Source organism: Salmo salar, chromosome 15 (genome assembly GCF_965601325.2).
Source record: "Salmo salar chromosome 15, fSalSal1, whole genome shotgun sequence".
NCBI lineage: Eukaryota > Metazoa > Chordata > Actinopteri > Salmoniformes > Salmonidae > Salmo > Salmo salar.
In genome coordinates this window covers 57,982,501-58,005,000 of record NC_138305.1, presented here as the reverse complement: position 1 = coordinate 58,005,000, position 22,500 = coordinate 57,982,501, and the positions used below count along the sequence as shown (strand labels likewise).

The 22,500-nt window shown below is 43.1% G+C and overlaps 1 protein-coding gene across 5 annotated transcripts in view; it reads left to right on the top strand.

Annotated features, from left to right (window-relative positions):
* Positions 1 to 22,500, top strand: part of LOC106571568 (ena/VASP-like protein) — a 66,012-nt gene that overhangs the window by 26,991 nt on the left and 16,521 nt on the right. For 3 of the 5 annotated variants that reach the window (XM_014144773.3, XM_014144769.3, XM_014144767.3), the window contains exons 2-3: positions 19,371 to 19,545; positions 21,001 to 21,178. In XM_014144773.3, the coding sequence (XP_014000248.1) occupies positions 19,371 to 19,545; positions 21,001 to 21,178 (353 nt within the window). The remainder of the gene's footprint in view (positions 1 to 19,370; positions 19,546 to 21,000; positions 21,179 to 22,500) is intronic. The other 2 variants (XM_014144770.3, XM_014144771.3) reach the window with 1 other exon arrangement.

Below are 22,500 nucleotides of genomic sequence, written 5' to 3'. Positions count from 1 at the left end.
TGTGTTGGAGTGTCAGTGTAGTATGTGTGAGTGTGTGGGTAGAGTCACTGTGGGGACAACAGTGGATGAATCCCGGGACATATCCCAGTCTGTCCTAGCGTCCGCTTAGCGTCTGCGTCATTGGATCACTTCCGTGTTAAGCTCGCCACTGGTACTTCCTGTTTGAGTTTTTGCTTTTAAGCAGGAATCAGGAGGATAGAGTTATGGTTCGATTTGCCAAATGACATGCGAGGGAGAGCGTTGTATGCGTCTCTGTGTGTGGAGTGAAGGGGTTCTAGATTTGTTATCCACTCACTCAATTGCTTTCCGACCGCTCCCTCTATTTCTGTAAACCTACAGAAATACAATTCTATAAAAACATAGATACTGATGTGATACATAAACTACATTCCTTGCAAGAATGATGACAGTTCTATCACACGTTCAAAAATGGACTTGTTGATTGGAGTAGGGAAATATGTGTTCCAGCAATGAGCTGCAGTTTTGAAATAACTGCATCCTGTCTATTTTCCACTTTGGCTACTTTGTGAACTGCTAGAGCCATTTAGAACAGGTTGGCCTAGGCTATAACCCCCCCTAAACATAGACAGGTTCCACACTGAACATATGTAGAAACATTCATTTGATAAAAACAAAGAGCGTATTTTGATCAGAATCATTAAGCCTAGGCCTACTCACCAAACAGATGTCGTGGCCGTGATTCATCACCATGAGTCTTCATTGTGGAATTGTTAATTCCACATTGTGCTCTAAAAGCTTTTTGACGACTAGAGGATGCGGCAACCCTCTCTACTTGTGTGTGTCTAGCATCGTTCCGCTCTGTCTGTAATTAAAGCAGCACAGACTGTCTGTCTGTCTTCTGAAGCCCCCTGGCTTTCGGAAGACATTTTTATTTATATCACATCACAGCCACTGTAGCTCATTCATCTTTTCTTCCTCTGCCAAATATTCCACTCCAGTTGTCATGCCAACAGATTAGCGTGCTCTTGCGTGGTCTCTCTGCAGCCAAGTGAGGAGGTCTGCAGCGGGAACTGAGAGAGTGTGTGTGTGTGTGTGTGTGTGTGTGTGTGTGTGTGTGTGTGTGTGTGTGTGTGTGTGTGTGTGTGTGTGCGTGCGTGCGTGCGTGCGTGCATGATCTGTGCAGTCTGCATCCCGGTCTCCAGGCTCTCAAACACTCCTCGGAAACACACCCACACTCCAAAACACACATCAAGCTCTCAAGGCTCTAACACAAATACGCACTCTTAGACATAAACACACTCCAACGACAACACACACAAACAAACAGAACACCACTCTAATACACAGGTCACGACACATCTGGGTCGAGATATTGCATGTCTCCACTGCATCAGTACTGGACCATAGGGATTTCCCTCTCCTGTCTTCCGTGTTGGATTAGCAAGCTATCAAGCCCTTTGCCTATCTGAAAGAGCACAACAGAACAGAGTTGTCTCTCTTTGCGTAGCACATGAACCCTAAGCATATCCCAAATACACTATTCAATCCCAGGGCTAACCCAAATAGACTATTAAATCCTAGGGCTAACCCAAATAAATGGACAGAGTGGGTAAGCAAAATAATAATCCCTGATACATTTCACATTATCTCACAATGTAATCTGCCAGATGTCTTAAAGCTGAGCAATTCCATGTCCAGTCATAACTCAATCTCTGCTCTCTAGATGTGTAGAAGAGCATGTTCAGAAAAAACTCCCCCATCTCTCTCTCTCACTCTCACCCTTCCTCGCTCTCCCTTCCTCTCTCCCTCCCTCCGTCTCTCTCTCACTCCCTCGCTTCACCACCAAACCTCAAATACGCAAGCAAGCAGCTTATATAACAGACTTCCAATAACAGCCTGACTCATAACTTTGTCTGTGTTCTGCCATGTTGCAGAAGGCTTTCGCAAGGCTATTTTCACTGGCAGGCACACACACGCCACATCCGCTATCATAACCCACAGAAAAGGGTCCAGAAATGGATTTCAAAGGCGCACACACACCCCAGAGAACTAGCATGAAGTTGTCCCTAACCACTGTTTCAGGGTTAGGCCTTTTTTGACCTCTACAGTGGATAAAGTAACAACTGGACATAGGGTAATCAGATCCCAGATCTGTGGTTAGGAGCGACTAATACTTGCAGCAAGGGGGCTAAAGTAGCACATAATTATCATAATTGGCCCCAGTGGTTGGAATAGGATTGCAGCGGTTTAGCTGTCTTTAGCGCATTGTCTATGAAAGCTGCTTAGGTTTAGCAAGGGCTATGCTTAGTCTCATATCGCTAATGTGTGCCACAGTTATAAATGTTAATTCTGCTGCTGCTTTGATGTTTGAATCAGTGCACACACCAGGGCTTTGTTATATATCGAGTTAATTCGATTAATTAAAATGTATGTCTTAGTGCAAAATTGTTTGTTTTTATGTTGTCATTTTGGTCTCATCTCCACGCACACCAAGCCCCTCCCCCTGCCACTTACAACAACAAAGATGAAAGATCACTTCTTCATCTCTGACAACAAGCCGTTTCCATTTGAGGTTTGGTCCAACAGAGTCAGTCGTATGGATTCTGAAACAAATTGAGCCATTATTTTACTGTAGTAGAGGAGAACTTAACCTCTTTGACGATTTCCTTTTTATGTCCCAGACTCCCAGAAATGACACACAGCAGACCCTACTAAAACGAGAGTATCAATGAACATTGATTTTCGAAAATGAATGCTCAGTTTCTGTCATGCACGGTGTTGACACAGACAAAAGGGGAAACATTTTACTTACCAGTATCTTTTGGCATTGCAGTACCATGTAACATACCGCTAGCAACATTTTAGCCACAGAGTGCTATGTGCTAGCTCTCTAGTCTGTGTTTTATGAGCAATTAACACAAATAGACACACTTATATAAGGAATTGGCAAGTCATCATTCTGAGAAATAAGCATCTTCTTATCCAGGTAGGCCACTTGATTTCAACATCTGAACAAAGTGGACAGGCTAGCATGCTGTTCAAACAGGAGGAGGGTGTGTTCATAACAGCTCAACTGTTCAAGACTGGAAATATGAAGATTAACTGGCTACCCACTAGCATGTGGGATTGTGCTTGAGAGATTTGTTTATGGGACCTGTGTTAATGTTCTATAATGCCTGCTGCTAGAAGTTGGTCATTATTAGTGCATTGTGCATGGTTCTGGTTAAATTTGTAACAAAAATGGCATTTTCATAGACAGACTTGGAAGCCAGATAAGTGATTATTGCAAAAAAGCAGGTTAAACCATTTTTTATAAAATAATACATTAATACATTAGTAGCGAGTATGATTGTGGAAGGCTTATATTAAGCCTAGGTATAATTTTACAAGCCCTGAATTCATTAGATTATTGCTGACTCTTTGAAATGTAGTATATTGACATTTAATTGTGCAACAAAGGTTATTTAGGGAAAATAAATAAATACATTGAGATATACAGTGCATTCGGAAAGTATTCAGACCACTTCAGTTTTTCCACATTTTGTTACGTTACAGCCTTATTCTAAAATGGATTCGAAAAAAAATAATTCCTCATCAATCTACTCACAATACCCCATAATGACAATGCCATATGGGACTCCCAATCACGGCCTGTTGTGATACAGTCTGGAAACGAACCAGGGTCTGTAGAGACACCTCTAACACTGAGATGCAGTGCCTTAGACCGCTGTGCCACTCTGGAGCACAAATATAGGCCCTATATAAGGCCCCACAGTTGAAAGTGCATGTCAGAGCAAAGACCAAGCCATGAGGTTGAAGGAAATGTCCGTAGAGCTCCAAGACAGAATTGTGTCGAGGCACAGATCTGGGGAAGGGTACCAAAACATTTCTGCAGCATTGAATGTCCCCAAGAACACAGTGGCCTCCATCATTCTTAAATGGAAGAAGTTTGGAACCACCAAGACTCTACCTAAAGCTGGCCGCTCGGCCAAACTGAGTAATCGGGGGAGAAGGGCCTTGGTCAGGAAGGTGACCAAGAACCCGATGGTCACTCTGACAGAGCTCCATAGTTCCTGTGTGGAGATGGAATAACCTTCCAGAAGGACAAACATCTCTGCAGCATCTCTGCAGGCCTTTATGGTAGAGTGGCCAGACGGAAGCCACTTCTCAGTAAAAGGCAGCCTGCTTGGAGTTTGCCAAATGGCACCTAAAGGACATCAGAAAAAGAAACAAGATTCTCTGGTCTGATGAAACCAAGATTGAACTCTTTGGCCTAAATGCCAAGCATTACGTCTGGAGGAAACCTGGCACCATCCCTACGGTGAAGCATGGTTGTGGCAGCATCATGCAGTGGTAATGTTTTTCAGCGGCAGGGACTGGGCGACTAGTCAGGATCGAGGGAAAGATGAACGGAAACAAAGTACAGAGAGATCCTTGATGAAAACCTGCTCCAGAGCGCTCAGACTGGGGTGAAGGTTCACCTTCTAACAGGACAACGACCTTAAGAACACAGCCAAGACAACACAGGAGTGGCTTCGGGACAAGTCTGTGAATGTCTTTGAGTGGCCCGAACTTGAAAATACCTGTGCAGCGATGCTCCCCATCCAACCTGACATAGCTTGAATGGATCTGCAGAGAAGAATAGGAGAAACTCCCCAAATACAGGTGTGCCAAGCTTGTAGCATCATACCCAAGAAGACTTGAGGCTGTAATCAATGCCAAAGGTGCTTTAACGAAGTACTGAGTAAAGGGTCTGAATACTTATGTAAATGTGATATTTAATTTTGAATACATTTGCAAACATTTCTAAAAAACTGTTTTTGCTTTGTCATTGTGGGGTGTTGTGTGAAGATTGATGAAAAAAAAAACGATTTAATCAATTTTAGAATAAGGCTGTAAAGTAACGAAATGTGGAAAAAGTCAAGTGGTCTGATTACTTTCTAAATGCACTGTATATTGTAACTCACCCATACATTTTTAGGCCATATCGCCCAGCCCTAACACACACAGACACACACACACGCATACACACACAAACGTGTTTGTTTTACTGTCTTTGTGGGGACCAATCATTTACCCCTAACCCTGATTCTAACCCTAATTATAACCCTAACCCTAAACCTAACCTCTAAGCCTAAAATATCCCTTTTCCTTGTGTCCCCACTTGTCCGAATCTTCCTCATTCTACTATCCTTGTGAGGATAGTAAACACACACACACACCGCTCTGTTTCATTTTGCAATTCCTTGGCTCATGTTTGTAACTCAACTTCTCCAACATGAATCCTTGTTTTGTTTAAAAGAACTAGAAAACGATTTGTGCTGAACAGTATTTGTCCTGCCAGCCAGCTCGCTGGTTAGTTGGCTGTTGTCATCTGCAGCTGGCTCTGCAACACAAAGACTGAATCTGTCTACTGCTCTCCTCTGCTTTCATCACTAAAGAGTTATTTGTGTGACTTTGCTGGACCTCAAAGTCCTCATAACCAAGTCTAGATCGTAGTGGCACTTGAACCAGCAGCTGTGTTACGGTGCAAGAGAGCTACCTCCTGTGCCAAAAATCTCCATAGGTTTAATTCCCCCCCCCCCCCCCCCCCCATAATAATGGCTGCAAAGGAGCGAATGGAATGGCATCAAACAAAATGTTGACCATGTGTTTGATGTATTTCATACAATTCCACTAGTTCTGCTCCAGCCGTTACCACGAGCCTGTCCTCCCCAATTAAGGTGCCACCAACCTCCTGTGCTCTCTGTCTTTCTCTCTCGTTCTCTCTGTCTGTCTCTGTGTCAGGGTTATGCGCAGTACATAGGTTAATGCTTAGTAGTAGACCTTCCACTGCTGAGTGCATTACTAGGGGAGGGAGGGAGGGGAGGGAGGGAGGGATCAAAGTCTACTTGAACAGAGCAATACTCAATCATGAGGCTGTCACGAGAATTTTCAATCCCAATGATGATAACTCAACAATCACTTAAGCTTTGACTAATTCAACCGAGGTTGTAAATCCCGGGTTCAAAATAAGAATTAGGCAAAGTCTCAGATACTGCAAAAGGTTAGTTGTTCTTTATTCAGAGAGCTCTGAAGTCAAAAATGCAAACACAGTAATTTTATAACTCCCACCCCCACCTACATACACCCACACACACACACACACACACACACACACACACACACACACACACACACACACACACACACACACACACACACACACACACACACACACACACACACACACACACACACACACAGTTTATCACTTTTCTACCAGCCTGGCAGTTTCTAGCCGTTAGATTAGAGGGGCCTTGGAAGGGCCCTCTTTCCTGTTGTCAGTTTTCAGAGTTACAACCAGGTCATGTGTAGTTCAATTGTCCTTTGTTTTCTCAACCATACATTTCTCACCCTTAACCTGTCTGGGAACCTAGGACGCTTGCGTCCCACCCTAGTCAACAGCCAGTGTAATCGCGTCGCGCGAAATACAAATACCTCATAAATGCTATAACTTCAATTTCTCAAACATATGACTATTTTACACCATTTTATAGATACACCTCTCCTGAATCGAACCACGTTGTCCGATTTCAAAAAGGCTTTACAGCAAAAGCAAAACATTAGATTATGTTAGGAGAGTACCCTGTCAAAAATAATCACACTGCCATTTTCAAAGCAACTTGCATGCATCACAAATACCCAAAACACAGCTAAATGCAGCACTAACCTTTGACAATCTTCATCAGATGACACTCCTAGGACATCATGTTACACAATACATGCATTTTTTGTTCGATAAAGTTCATATTTATATATAAAAACAGCATTTTACATCGGCGCGTGACGTTCAGAAAATATTTTCCCTCAAATGCTTCCGGTGAAACAGCGCTACAATTTCCAAAATTACTATTCGAAAACATTGTTAAAATGTAATATTGTCATTCAAAGAATTATAGATGAACATCTCGTGAATGCAACCGCATTGCCAGATTTAAAAATAACTTTACTGGGAAATCACACTTTGCAATAAACGAGGTGGTATGCTCAGAAAAATAGGCTAGGCGATACAGATTAGCGCCATCTTGGAACCATCTAAAATCAAATATACTATTGTAAATATTCCCTTACCTTTGATTATCTTCATCAGAAGGCACTTCCAGGGATCCCAGGTCCACAACAAATGTAGATTTGTTCGAAAAAGTTAATAATTTATGTCCCAATAGCTCCTTCTTGTTAGCGCGTTCCGAAGGCTACTCATAATGTACTGTAGCGCGCGGGACTTGTCGCCACGAAAGAGCAAAAAATATATATTTACGTTCGTTCAAACATGTCAAACGTTGTATAACATAAATCTTTAGGGCCTTTTTCAACCAGAGCTTCAATAATATTCAAGGTGGACGATTGCATTGTCTTACTAAACGTTTCGGAACAAAAGGGTTCCCATGGGCGCCCGCGTCATAGTAGTAATGGCCCTCCCCCTGTGACCAACTTTCCAAGCCTCTCTTTCGGTCAGTTTCTACCATAGAAGACTCAAACCACTTTGTAAAGACTGTTGACATCTAGTGGAAGCCTTAGGAAGTGCTAAATGAATCCTAACTCACAGTGTGTTTTATAGGCAAAGTGTTGAAGGTGATTCCACAAATCAGATTTCCACTTCCTGCATGGAATCTTCTCAGGTTTTTGCCTGCCATATGAGTTCTGTTATACTCACAGACACCATTCAAACAGTTTTAGAAACTTTAGAGTGTTTTCTATCCAAATCTACTAATTATATGCATATTCTAGTTACTGGGCAGGAGTAGTATGATAGATAGATAGTAGATTATAGCCCCAGGAAACATTCCAAAGAGAGACAATGAAACCCCCATTTTCCCAGAAAAAACACAAACACTTCGTCAGCATTCATTATACTACACCGATTCAGAAACCCAAAAGTTAACTACAAACAAAACCTAATAATAATGATAATTCCACTGTACTCCCTCAAATCATTAGTTTTAAACTTCCTCAATGTTTATATGTACTTAATTGAACATGCACTACCCTTAGATACAATTATCCTGGTATCATTACTAGACCCATGTCCAACAAATATGTGATAGCTTTTTCTCCTTAGATTGTTCCTTGGTTCCCACTAAATGCAACACATTTTTTTCTGTCGCAAATGTAGTATATTTCTCAGCGTAAGGAATCAGTGATATTTAATCCCAGGCATTTAATAAAAATGTAGACGTGTTCTCCTATGTCTCCTTAAACATACATACTTTAGGTGACTTCCATCCATTCCGGAAGAAAGAATCCTGTTGTTTAACCTGTTAGGGACAGATGTTCCGCTAGCAGAACGCCTCACCAATATCCAATGGTATAGAGTGGCGGGAATTACAAATACCTCAAAAATGCAAAAACTTCAATTTTTCAAACATATGACTATTTTACACCATTTTAAAGATAAGACTCTCCTTTATCTAACCACATTGTCCGATTTCAAAAAGGCTTTACAACGAAAGCAAAACATTAGATTATGTCAGGAGAGTACCCAGCCAGAAATAATCACACACCCATTTTTCAAGCTAGCACATATGTCACAAAAACCAAAACCACAGCTAAATGCAGCACTAACCTTTGATGATCTTCATCAGATGACACTCCTAGGACATTATGTTATACAATACATGCATGTTTTGTTCAATCAAGTTCATATTTATATCAAAAAACAGCTTTTTACATTAGCATGTTTTGTTCAGAACTAGCATACCCACCGAAAACTTCCGGTGAATTTACTAAATTACTCACGATAAACGTTCACAAAAAACACAACAATTATTTAAAGAATTATAGATACAGAACTCCTTTATGCAATCGCGGTGTCCGATTTTAAAATAGCTTTTCGGTGAAAGCACATTTTGCAATATTCTGAGTAGATAGCCCGGCCATCATGGCTAGCTATTTTGACACCCACCAAGTTTGGCACTCACCAAACTCAGATTTACTATAAGAAAAATTGGATTACCTTTGCTGTTCTTCGTCAGAATGCACTCCCAGGACTTCTACTTCAACACCCAATGTTGTTTTGGTTCCAAATAATTCATAGTTATATCGAAATAGCGGCGTTTTGTTCATGCATTCAAATCACTGTCCGAAGGGTGATGCGCCGGCGCGTTTCGTGACAAAAAAAAATCAAAATATTCCATTACCGTACTTCAAAGCATGTCAAACGCTGTTTAAAATAAATTTTTATGCGATTTTTCTCGTAAAATAGCGATAATATTCCAACCGGGAGACGTTGTATCCGTTCAAACACTGAAATAAGAAAATGGAGTCATCACATGCACGCGCGCACCAGTGTCATTGTTCTCAGAAGTAACACTCTCCAAAACCCCTACTGTTTTTCGCCCAGAGACTGCAGAGTTATCATTCCACGTTCTGGCGCCTTCAGAGAGCCTCTGGGAGCCTTAGAAAATGCCACGTTACAGCAGAGATCCTGTATTTTCGATAAAGAGGCTACAGAAGGCCAAGAAATGGTCAGACAGGGCACTTCCCATATAGAATCTTCTCAGGTTTTGGCCTGCCATATGAGTTCTGTTATACTCACAGACACCATTCAAACAGTTTTAGAAACTTTAGGGTGTTTTCTATCCAAATCTACTAATTATATGCATATTCTAGTTTCTGGGCAGGAGTAATAACCAGATTAAATCGGGTACGTTTTTTATCCGGCCGTGAAAATACTGCCCCCTATCCCAAACAGGTTAACAAATCTAAAACCTTTAAAACATTGGTACTGTCTCCATTTCTCTCTGCTCTCGCTCTCGTTGTCTCTCTCTCTCTCTCTCTCTCTCTCTCTCTTTCTTGCTGTATCTTGCTCTCTCTGTCTCTCTCTGTCTCCTCAGAATTTAGGAATAATTACTATTGTGACTTTTGATAAGTTAGTGGGTCTCACACGTGAGCGAATTATCTTTTTTGAGACTCTCGACTGATTAATATATCTATCTCTACTTTTAATAGTCCCCGACTACTTCCCATATACAATAGACTATTAGGTCTCACACGTATACAAGTTACGGCTTCTTATGACTTTTGACAGGTTTATTAACCAGTCTCACACACACACAATTTTTCCCCAGCTGATATCCTTCTTGAAACTTTCTCTCTCTCTCTCTCTCTTTGTTCCTTTAGAGGAGCTCTACACTCTCGGGCCAGATGACCTGTTTTGTCACAATTAAAACACTTTCTATCGTCTGATCCTGTCCATTTTTTCCCTTCTCTCTTAGGTTTCTTCCCCTTAAAGCCTCCTTTATGCTGGTCTTCAATTACCCCGAGAGTTACTATTAGATACTCTGCTCCTTTCTGTTCTTTCTTTTCTAATCTCTGTTCTTTCTTCTCTTTTCCTTTCCTCTCTTAACTTTTGTACGGGCCTCGGACAGCCACACCCTGGCTGTATCCAACCCTCGACCTGTTGTTTCCCTTGATCATCTACACACGTCTTATGTATCTCTCTCCAATTTAGCTTCCTAGCTTTTCTACATCTAGACGTCCATCAAATTCATACTTCTTTCTCCATTTCGGGCCGAAATAAATGTTCCTTTTATCCTTAGACTCCATATATCTCTTGTCCCCGGTTAATTCCGGGACCTCCTTTGAGGATTTTCCACCCATGGTATCCTCTGTTGTTTTTTTTGAAAATTCTCCTATACGGTATAGGGTTATATGGTTGTTATTTACCTACGTGCGTTCTTAGAATAATCCTAAACCCTTTTTAATTGGATTTCTATCTGTTAACTATTTTAATGTGTCTCTACACCAATACTTAACAAGTTCAAACCTAGTGGGATTTCTATCTGTTAATTATTTTAATGTATATCTACACCAATACTCAACAAGTTCAAACCCCCCTGTATTCTTTCAACAGTCACGGACTATCTGAATACAGGGTAGTTTCTTTTGGTAATGGCCTTAACTACCACGAATCATTTCGGACCTGTCCCCTTACTTACTCGAAATTTCTTACTGAGATCTGCGACCCAGTGCCGCCAACACTGACATAGATACTTTTGTCTTAAACTTTCTCTACATTAGATTATATGGACGGTATACCCGATACAAATCTTACTTACTATTAGTTTTACAGTTAAAATCCTCTCGCACATTTATCTTGACCAATGCTTTCAAGGAATTTAATCCCGTCCATTCTAAGTCAATTTTAGTAAGTTTAGAATTTAACTCCAAACTAATGAATAAAGATTACTGACCTTATTCTTGCAACTGAGATTCAATTTTGGTTGGATCTCATCACCGTTTCTGTCGTGTACCAGTTTGCCACCGGCCTGTAAATGGGGCCAGGTCTTTAATCTACGGATATTTCATCCGTCCATGCACGGTTTTGGTGTCCCACGGGACGACAGGAAACAGGTATTGAGATCCGCCTCGAAGGACCAAGTTGTCACGAGAATTTTCAATCCCAATGATGATAACTCAACAATCACTTAAGCTTCGACCAATTCACCCAAGGTTGTAAATCCCCGGGTTCAAAATAAGAATTAGGCAAAGTCTCAGATACTGCAAAAGGTTAGTTGTTCATTTTATAACTCCCACCCCCACCTACATACGCCCCCCCCCCCCACACACACACAGTTTATCACTTTTCTACCAGCCTGGCAGTTTCTAGCCGTTCCTCTCCTCCTTAGATTAGAGGGGCCTTGGAAGGGCCCTCTTTCCTGTTATAACCAGGTCATGTGTTGTTCAATTGTCCTTTGTTTTCTCAACCATACATTTCTCACCCTTAACTTGTCTCACACACACATTATGGAATTATGACTCTAACACATTTCATACAATTATATGCTTTCAGGGTGGAGTCCTTTAGTCATTATTTTAAACATGTAAATTCCTTTATCAGAGGCATCAAAGCCAAAGGAATTGAATAATATAAAGAAATGCAATAAATGTGGAAACTTACCAAAAAACTATTGGGCAACAACAAATTCAATCCCTTTTAGACAACTTCCTGGAACAAACGTTCCAATGTAATAGTGAAGGTGTAAACTTGGCAGTAAAAAATCTAAACAGTATATTTGACCTCTCAGCTTCCCTATCAAATCTAAAAATGTCAAACCGAAAATTAACAACAATGACAAATGGTTTAATGAAGAATGCAAAAACCTAAGAAAGAAATTGAGAAACCTATCCAACCAAAAACATAGAGATCCAGAAAACCTGAGTCTACGCCTTCACTATGGTGAATCACTAAAACAATACCGAAATATACTACGGAAAAAGAAGGAACAGCATGTCAGAAATCAGCTCAATGTAATTGAAGAATCCATAGACTTGAACCACTTCTGGGAAAATTGGAAAACACTAAACAAACAACAACACGAAGAGTTATCTATCCAAAATGGAGATGTATGGGTAAACCACTTCTCCAATCTTTTTGGCCCTGTAACAAAGAACAAACAGCAAAAACATATGCATGATCAAATACAAATCTTAGAATCAACTATTAAACAGAACCCGCTGGATGCTCCAGTTACATTGAATGAAATACAACAAAATACAAACCCTCCAACCCAAAAAGGCCTGTGGTGTTGATGGTATCCTCAATGAAATTATAAAATATACAGACAACAAATTCCAATTGACTATACTTAAACTCTTTAACATCATCCTTAGCTCTGGAATCTTCCCCAATATTTGGAACCAAGGACTGATCACCCCAATCCACAAAAGTGAAGACAAATTTGACCCCAATAACTACGGTGGAATATGCGTCAACAGCAACTTTGGGAAAATCCTCTGCATTATCATTAAGAGCAGACTCATACATTTCCCCAGTGAAAACAATGTACTGAGCAAATGTCAAATTGGCTTTTTACCAAATTACTGTACGACAGACCACGTATTCACCCTGCAAACCCTATTTGACAAACAAACAAACCAAAACAAAGGCAAAGTCTTCTCATGTTTTGTTGATTTCAAAAAAGCCTTTGACACAATTTGGCATGAGGGTCTGCTATACAAATTGATGGAAAGTGGTGTTGGGGGAAAAACATACGACATTATAATATCAATGTACACAAACAACAAGTGTGCGGTTAAAATTAGCAAAAAAACACACACATTTCTTTCCACATGGCCGTGGGGTGAGACAGAGATGCAGCTTAAGCCCCACCCTCTTCAACATATATATCAACGAATTGGCGAGGGCACTAAAACAGTCCGTAGCACTAGAGTCCTCACCCTACTAGAATCTGAAGAGAGAGTCTGAAGTCAAATTTCTACTGTTTGCTGATAATCTGGTGCTTCTGTCACCAACGAAAGAGGGCCTACAGCAGCACATAGATCTTCTGCACATATTCAGCCAGACCTGGGCCCTGACAGTAAATCTCAGTAAGACAAAAATAATGGTGTTCCAAAAAAGGTCCAGTCGCCAGGACCACAAATACAAATTCCATCTAGACACCGTTTCCCTAGAGCACACAAAGAACTACATATACCTCGGCCTAAACATCAGCTCCACAGGTAACTTCAACAAAGCTGTGAACGAGCTGAGAGACAAGGCAAGAAGGGCCTTCTATGCCATCAAAAGGAGCATAAAATTTGACATACCAATTAGGATCTGGCTAAAAATACTTGAATCAGTTATAGAACCCATTGCCCTTTATGGTTGTGAGGTCTAGAGTCCGCTTACCAACCAAGAATTCACAAAATGGGACAAACACCAAATTGAGACTCTGCATGCGGAATTCTGCAAAAATATCCTCAGTGTACAACATAAAACACAAAATAATGCATGCATAGCAGGTCGATACCTGCTAATTATCAAAATCCAGAAAAGAGCCGTTAAATTCTACAACCACCTAAAAGGAAGCGGTTCCCAAACCTTTCATAACAAAGCCATCACCTACATAGAGATGAACCTGGAGAAGAGTGCCCTAAGCAAGCTGGTCCTGTTTACAAACACAAACAGATCCCACAGAGCCCCAGGACAACAACACAATGTGAGCCAGCCAAATCATGAGAAAACTAAAAGATAATTACTTGACACATTGGAAAGAATTAACAAAAACACAGAACAAATTAGAATGCTATTTGGCCCTAAACAGAGAGTACACAGTGGCAGAATACCTGACCACTGTGAATGACCCAAACTTAAGGAAAGCATTGACTATGTACAGACTCAGTGAGCATAGCCTTGCTATTGAGAAAGGCCGCCGTAGGCAGACCTGGCTCTCAAGAGAAGACAGGCTATGTGCACACTGCCCACAAAATGAAGTGGAAACTGAGCTGCACTTCCTAACCTCCTACCAAATGTATGACCATATTAGAGACACATATTTCCCTCAGATTACACAGATCCACAAAGAATTCGAAAAACAAATCCAATTTTGATTAACTTCCATATCTACTGGGTGAAATACCACAGTGTGCCATCACAGCAGCAAGATGTGTGACCTGTTGCCACAAGAAAAGGGCAACCAGTGCAGAACAAACACCATTGTAAATACAACCCATATTTATGTTTAGTTATTTACCCTTTTGTACTTTAACTATTTGCACATCGCTACAACACCGTATATAGACATAATATAACATTTGAAATGTCTTTATTGTTTTGGAACTTCTGTGAGTGTAATGTTTACTGTTCATTTTATTGTTTATTTCACTTTTGTTTATGATCTATTTGACTTGCTTTGGCAATGTAAACATATGTTTCCCATGCCAATAAAGCCCTTTGAACTGAATTGAAAAAAATTGAGAGGGACAGAGAGAGAGAGTGTTTCAGCTCTCAACCACTCCATTCTAATAGCCTGTTACAGAATGGAGTTGAGTAGTCAAGTAGGGCCATTTCAACAAGACACACAGAGTTCCACTGATAGTATAAGGATTCAGTCACTACAGCAACACTATAGTCTGGGAAAAAAACTACTGACTTGCTAGAGTTTTTGAGAGTGACTGAGTGGCTAAAGTTCAGTATCGGGATTTGTGCACTAAACCTGACCATTGTTATCATCATAAATGTGACTGCTGAGACTGAAGCTCCCCTTGACCTGTGTGTGTGTGTGTGTGTGTGTGTGTGTGTGTGTGTGTGTGTGTGTGTGTGTGTGTGTGTGTGTGTGTGTGTGTGTGTGTGTGTGTGTGTGTGTGCGTGCGTGCGTGCGTGTGGTGCGTGCGTGCGTGCGTGTGTGCGTGTGCTTTGAATACGTAGTGTGTCTGCTCACACTGACAGAGACTTGTTTTGCTGCTCACCTTTGATCAGGGAACTGATGATAACGGAGTACATTTAGCTCAGGGCACCCACCGGTGGTTCTGTGTCAGAAATACAGTGGGGAACAGAAGCTGTGAAGCTGGTGATTATAGTGATGAGAAAACAACATCATGACTCTCGCCTTTAGCTAGCTGTAAACAGAGAGATGCAGCTCCCTCTTTTTCCGTCCTGCTCTCATCTTTCATTCAGCCGGCTATAAACAAAGATATACGCATCACAATCTCTCTCTCTCTCTCTCTCTCCCTCTCTCCCTCTCTCTGTCTATCCCTCCATATCTCATTCAGCAGGCTGTAAAACCGAGAGAAAAGAAAGGCTTCCTGCACCTTCTACCACAGAGAGCCATGACTGTGTAGAGATGAATGGCCAGTCTGCAGTATACAGTATGACACAGCATGGCCATTCAGGCCAGACTACAGTATGAATAGTATTGACAGTGTGATCATTATCCAGGGAAAGGTCAAGCAGGGTGCACCAGATCTCAATCGGTCACCACGTTTAAACACTCACTAATGAACCACAGGGAGAGAGGGAGGGGAGGGGGAGGGAGGGAGGGGGACACAAACACGAAGGACGGAGAGAGAGAGAAATAGAGGTAGGGAGGTTTAGGGAAGGAGAGAGAGAGGTTCAGTATAGGCTGGTGTGAGTTATTAACCATTAACCTTTCAGTGACCTGAGTCCCTGAGGAGAATTAATGTCATGGTGTGTGTGTGTGTGTGTGTGTGTGTGTGTGTGTGTGTGTGTGTGTGTGTGTGTGTGTGTGTGTGTGTGTGTGTGTGTGTGTGTGTGTGGGTGTGTGTGTGTGTGTGTGTGTGGTGTGTGTGTGTGTGTGTGTGTGTGTGTGTGATGCTCAGAGGAGGTGACGGGCCAGACGAGCCAGAAGTGCTGCTGCAGCTGAATACATTTGGGTCAGAAAAGCTCAACCAGATACAGTATCCCAGGCTAAAACGAAACAATGTCAGTATAGTAAAGGGGATTTGGTGAGCTGGACAAATTTCACAATCAGAACACTTGTGGAATATCACTGTCTGTCTGTCTGTCTCCATCTCCTGTAACTGTGTCAATCTGTCACTAGGTTTTCTCCAGAGTACAAAATGGTATTTAAAGTGCGTGTGTGTGTGTATGTGTGTGTGTGTGTGTGTCTGTCAACACAAACGCTCCCCTCAGGTATAGCTTCAAATCAAATCACATTTTATTCGACACATGCTTCATAACCAACAGGCGTAAACTAACAGTGAATGCTTACAGACCGTTTCCAACAATGCAGAAAGAAAGAAAATAGAGAAATAATAGAAAGTAACGCATAATAATAATAATAGTAATAATGAGTAACGATAACTTGGCTATATTCACGGGGTACCAGCACCAAGTCGATGTGCAGGGGTACGAGGTCATTGACATAATTGCACATATAACTAGGAATAAAGGGACTAGTCAACAGGATAGATATTAAACAGTAGCAGCAGTGTATGTGATGACTCCAAATAGTTAGTGCATACAGGAAAATTAGACTTATACATGTCAGAGAACTATTGTACATTTTTCAACGGTTGTGACATATGACGTGCAGGGAAACGGCAGTGTGTGTGCCTCTGAACAGATACAGAACGGTTCTTTCAATGCCTCAACTCCTCTCTCGCTCTCTTTCTCTCTCTCTCTCTTTCTCTCTCTCTCTATCACTCTCTCTCTCTTTCTCTCTCTCTCTATCACTCTCTCTATCTCTCTCTCTCGCTCTCTATCACTCTCTCTCTCTATCTCTCTCTCTCTCTCTCTCTCTCTCTCTCTCTCTCTCTCTCCCCCCCCCCCCCCCCCCCCCCCATTGAGAGTCTCATTTATTCATGGTGGTGCGAGGGAGGCGCCATTTTCTGACCGACTGCCAAGAACTCCTTAAAAAATGTAAAATGAACTCAGCCGCCTAGTTATAGAAAAGAAATGAAACAGCTCACTGCTTGGCTGCTACACTGGCTGATTTAAAGCCTGTTAAGATGGGAAGCGCTTATGTGAAGTGTGTATGGCGTCACTCCCACCACCCTACTGCAGTGTGTGTGTGTGTGTAGTGTCAACGCTCCCCCTAAGATGTGTGGTTATTTATAACCAAGGCTTTCTCACTTGAAAATCTACAGTGTTTTCATGCAAAGTAATGGTGTGTTTCTGTGGTGTTTTGTTTGGAGGCATGGTTGTCGACTCAACTCAGCAGCATCTACTTTCATCTACTAAATCACTAGCCGCTAAGGGTTACTGCTGGCTGTTGATTGGCCAAAGAGTTCACTCACCTGGCGTTCCAGGTCCAAATCAGTCCCTGATCAGGTGGTGAGAACCAGAAGTGTTTTGGTCCTCCAGGACAGTAATTGAATGGACTCCTGGCCTGCTCTATTCCCATCCACCATCCTGGCTGGAGTTCGTGAACTGGACTATTGGGATGAGCTTGAGAGACAGGAAGGCCCTGTTAGCATGTTTATCCATTACGGTATTCTCTCTCTCTCTCTCTCTCTCTCTCTCTCTCTCTCTCTCTCTCTCTCTCTCTCTCTCTCTCTCTCTCTCTCTCTCTCTCTCTCTCTCTCTCTCTCTCTCTCTCTCTCTCTCTCTCTCTCTCTCTCTCTCTCTCTCTATATATATATATATATATATATATATATATATATAACCTGACATCTCTCCTTGCTGCCCAGGAGATTCACTTGAATCCTGCAGCTCAGGACCCCCTCACTTTCTCTACAACAATTCTTATCTCGCGCTTGCCATCTCTCTCTCTCAGTCTTACGTCATCTCATATACGCACCTAGCAACTCTCCTAGGATCCCAGCCCCCCTCCCTCCCTCTCCTCTCTTTGTCTCTCTCTCTCTCCACCTCTCTCTCACTTTCTCCACTCACCTAGCATGTCTCTTAGGATCTCAACCCCCCCACCCTTCTCCTCCTATCCTACCTCTCTCTCTCTCCACTCTGACGCAGCTCTTTCTGTCTGCCCCAGGGGCAGTTCCACTCATTTTAGCCTGGCACTGAAGCAGAGGCACAGATGGGCCTCTCTCTTGTTATTCTCACCCTCTTCCCCCCCTTTCCCCCTTCCTCCCCTAGTCCCCTTCCCTTTCCCTCTTGTTCCCTCTGTCTCTCCTTGTATCCATCCTCATTCCATCCTTTTCTCCATCTCACCTCCTTCCCTACTTTTTTTCTGTCTCTCCTCTCCTTCCCTCCTTTCCTAGATCTCCCCTCTCCTTTCCTCCTGTCCTTCCCCTACTTACTCCTATCCTCTGTCTCTCCTCTTCGTCTCTCCTTTGCTTTCATCCTTCCTCCTTCCTTCCCTCCCTTGCCTTTTGTGTGACATTTCACATCTCTGTGCTTGACTCAGACTTACAGCCAAAGTAAACATATGACTTAACAAAAGAGCGATGAGAGTGTTCTCCTTTGTTGGCACTTACTAGCTACAATAATCGAGGCTGGAGTGAGTTGAGCTGTGTGTGTGTGTGTGTGTGTGTGTGTGTGTGTGTGTGTGTGTGTGTGGTGTGTGTGTGTGTGTGTGTGTGTGTGTGTGTGTGTGTGTGTGTGTGTGTGTGTGCAACACGGTGAAGGTCAGTGGAGAGAGAGAGCCTCAGTGGGCTGTGATAAATGCAGTAAGATGGGGGAGTAGGCAGACCCAACGCTGGAGGCACACACACACACAAACACACACACATATTTCTAACAGTAGCAGCAGACTCTGGTCTAGCTGTGTATATGTCTAGGTGTCTCATTAGGTTTGGTTTATGCTATTAATGCTGCTCTTGATGAGAAAGTTGGGTTTTTGCCTCGTTTAGGTTATTTAACTCCTTTACGTCCTAGGATAGAGGGCTTTTCAATCAATCACATGACCTACAGCTGGATTGGCCTGCAGTGCACTGCTCAATGTGTTCTTTGTCATAAGCTATGTAAATCAAACAAAATTGTGTTTTTATTTATTGATTCCTTGAGTGATTGGTGACTGATACTTTCTTAAAGATGCATTGCACTGTGCTCATTCGTTGATAAAATGATAATGAATTGGTTGATTGATTGTCTCAAGATTGACTGCTGAGTATCTGCCATGCTAGAGCCTCTGTGGTGGTGTATGGTGGTGGTGTATGATGGTTCAAATTGATCAGTTGATTGATTGATAAACAAATTGACTGATTGTTTCTCTCTTCCCCCTCAGTGAGCAGAGTATCTGCCAGGCACGAGCCTCTGTCATGGTCTATGATGACGGCAGTAAGAAGTGGGTTCCCATCAAGCCAGGCCAGCAGGGCTTCAGCCGTATCAACATCTACCACAACACTGCCAACAACACCTTCCGTGTGGTGGGAGTCAAATTGCAGGACCAGCAGGTAGAGGTACACACACACACACTCACAAACACACACACACACACACACATTGATCTAAAATGACCTTGAAGGTAACCATGAACTCTCTCCTCCTTTCCCTCTCTCCACCTCTCCTCCTTTCCACCTCTCCTCCTTTCCACCTCTCCACCTCTCCTCCTTTCCACGTCTCCACCTCTCCACCTCTCCTCCTTTCCACGTCTCCACCTCTCCACCTCTCCTCCTTTCCACCTCTCCACCTCTCCTCCTTTCCACGTCTCCACCTCTCCACCTCTCCTCCTTTCCACGTCTCCACCTCTCCTCCTTTCCACCTCTCCATCTCACCTCCTTTCTACCTTTCCACCTCTCCACCTCTCCTCCTTTCCACGTCTCCACCTCTCCACCTCTCCTCCTTTCCACCTCTCCACCTCTCCTCCTTTCCACATCTCCACCTCTCCACCTCTCCTCCTTTCCACATCTCCACCTCTCCTCCTTTCCAACCCTCCTCCTCTCCATCTCACCTCCTTTCTACCTTTCCACCTCTCCACCTCTCCACCTCTCCTCCTTTCCACGTCTCCACCTCTCCACCTCTCCTCCTTTCCAACTCACCACCTCTCCACCTCTCCTCCTTTCCACCTCTCCATCTCACCTCCTTTCCACATTTCCACATTTCCACCTCTCCATCTTACCTCCTTTCCACCTCTCCATCTCACCACCTCCCCATCTCACTACCTCTCCATCTCTCCATCTCACCACCTCACCACATCTCCATCTCACCATCTCACCATCTCACCACATCTCCATCTCTCCATCTCACCACCTCACCACATCTCCATCTCACCATCTCTCCATTTCTCCACCTCTCCATCTCACCATCTCTCCATCTCACCACATCTCTCTCTCTCCATCTCACCATCTTTCCATCTCTCCACCTCACCACATCTCCATCTCACCACATCTCCATCTCTCCATCTCACCACTTCTCCATCTGTATCTCTCCATCTCACCACATCTCCACCTCTCCATCTCACCACATCTCCACATCTCCATCTCACCACCTTTCCATCTCACCACCTCACCATCTCTCCATCTTAACATCTCACCACATCTCCATCTCTCCATCTCACCACCTCTCCATCTCACCATCTCACCACATCTCCATCTCACCACATCTCCATCTCTCCATCTCACCACCTCTCCATCTTACCACCTCTCCATCTCTCCATCTCACCACATCTCCATCTCTCCATCTCACCACCTCTCCATCTTACCATCTCTCCATCTCACCATCTCTCCATCTCACCACATCTCCATCTCACCACCTCACCATCTCTCCATCTCACCACCTCTCCATCTCACCACACCTCCACCTCTCCATCTCACCACCTCACCATCTCACCATATCTCGACCTCACCACATCTCCACTTCTCCATCTCCATCTCTCCACCTCTCCACCTCACCACATCTCCATCTCTCCTCTCTAGGTGGTAATCAACTACTCCATAGTGAAGGGTCTGAAGTATAACCAGGCCACACCAACCTTCCACCAGTGGCGTGATGCCCGTCAGGTCTACGGACTCAACTTCGCCAGCAAGGAGGAAGCTACCACCTTCTCCAATGCCATGCTGTTCGCTCTCAATGTCCTCAGCACTCAGGACGGAGGTGAGAGAGAGAGAGTGTGTGTGTGTGTGCTTGCGTCTACTATTATTAACTTGCAGTTGGCTGATCAGATGTGTTCTGTTTTTAAACTGTAACGTGCTAACGAGATAAAGCCTATGGAGTTTGACACTGACAGATGGACCAGTGTATCTAAGGTCACCAGAGACCGGATTAACAATACTAATGAAGCAGTTTGGCTCACAGACACACACACACACCCGAACACGCAGACATGCACGCACAAACGCATGTACGCACACACGCACACACAGACATGCAAGCACTCAGGATGCACACAGACAAACACAAACATGCACGCACACACACATCGACATGCAAACACACACACACACACATACACAGACACACACACACACAGGTTAAACCTTATGGGTCTCACAACACATGACAGTCGGTCAGGCAGGCTCTTCATGTGCTTGGCTGTGAGTGTGTGTGTGTGTGTGTGTGTGTGTGTGTGTGTGTGTGTGTGTGTGTGTGGGGGGCCACTGTGAGTCAAGCCCAGTGTGTGTCTGTGAGGCTCAGGGTGTTAATAGGTCTTTAACCCCAATAGGGGTGACAGTGGGCAACAACAGGCAGATTGGGGGGGGGCGTGAACAGACAACATGAATTGGGAAAGCCCTACAGATGTAGGATCTTAATTTGATCACTCTGTTGTTGCTGAGAATTTTCCTGCAGGAAATGCAAACTTGTAGTGTATTCAAGATTTAAAAAGGCTTCGAAAGTTTGTAATTTCCACTTTAAAATGTCAGTTTTGATTTGCCCAAACGAAAAATGTATCAACCCCTACAAAAAAGTTCCATTAATTATAATCCACATAATAATTCACATTTCCACTTGCTGCAGGATTATTTTCCTGCCGTAGCAAACTGGGTCAAATTAAGATTCTACATCTATACCCTATATACTGTAAATCTCATTAATTATGGCAAGGGGGGAAAGGGAGCCTGTCATGCAAGGAGAGGTCAATTCCATTTCAATTCAGTCAATCTGAGGTATGAACGGGTGGCACTTACTTTCAATGACCCAATTTTCCAATTGGAATTTCAATCCACTTCGACTGAATGGACTGATTTGAAAATGGACTTAACCCTAAATGATGAAGGGGCTGAGAGGCAGAAAAAACATCTAGACAGGTTAGTTTTTCTAATGCAGTTTGAATAATGCAGGTGAGTCAGAGTGCTGGGGCTGTCTCTCTGTCAGTCCATATTTACTGTCCTGTCATTCTGTTACAGTTCCTCCACAAAACCAACCTCATAGTTCTTTCCAGGGGCGCAACTTTCACTGGGGATGGGGGGGGACATGTC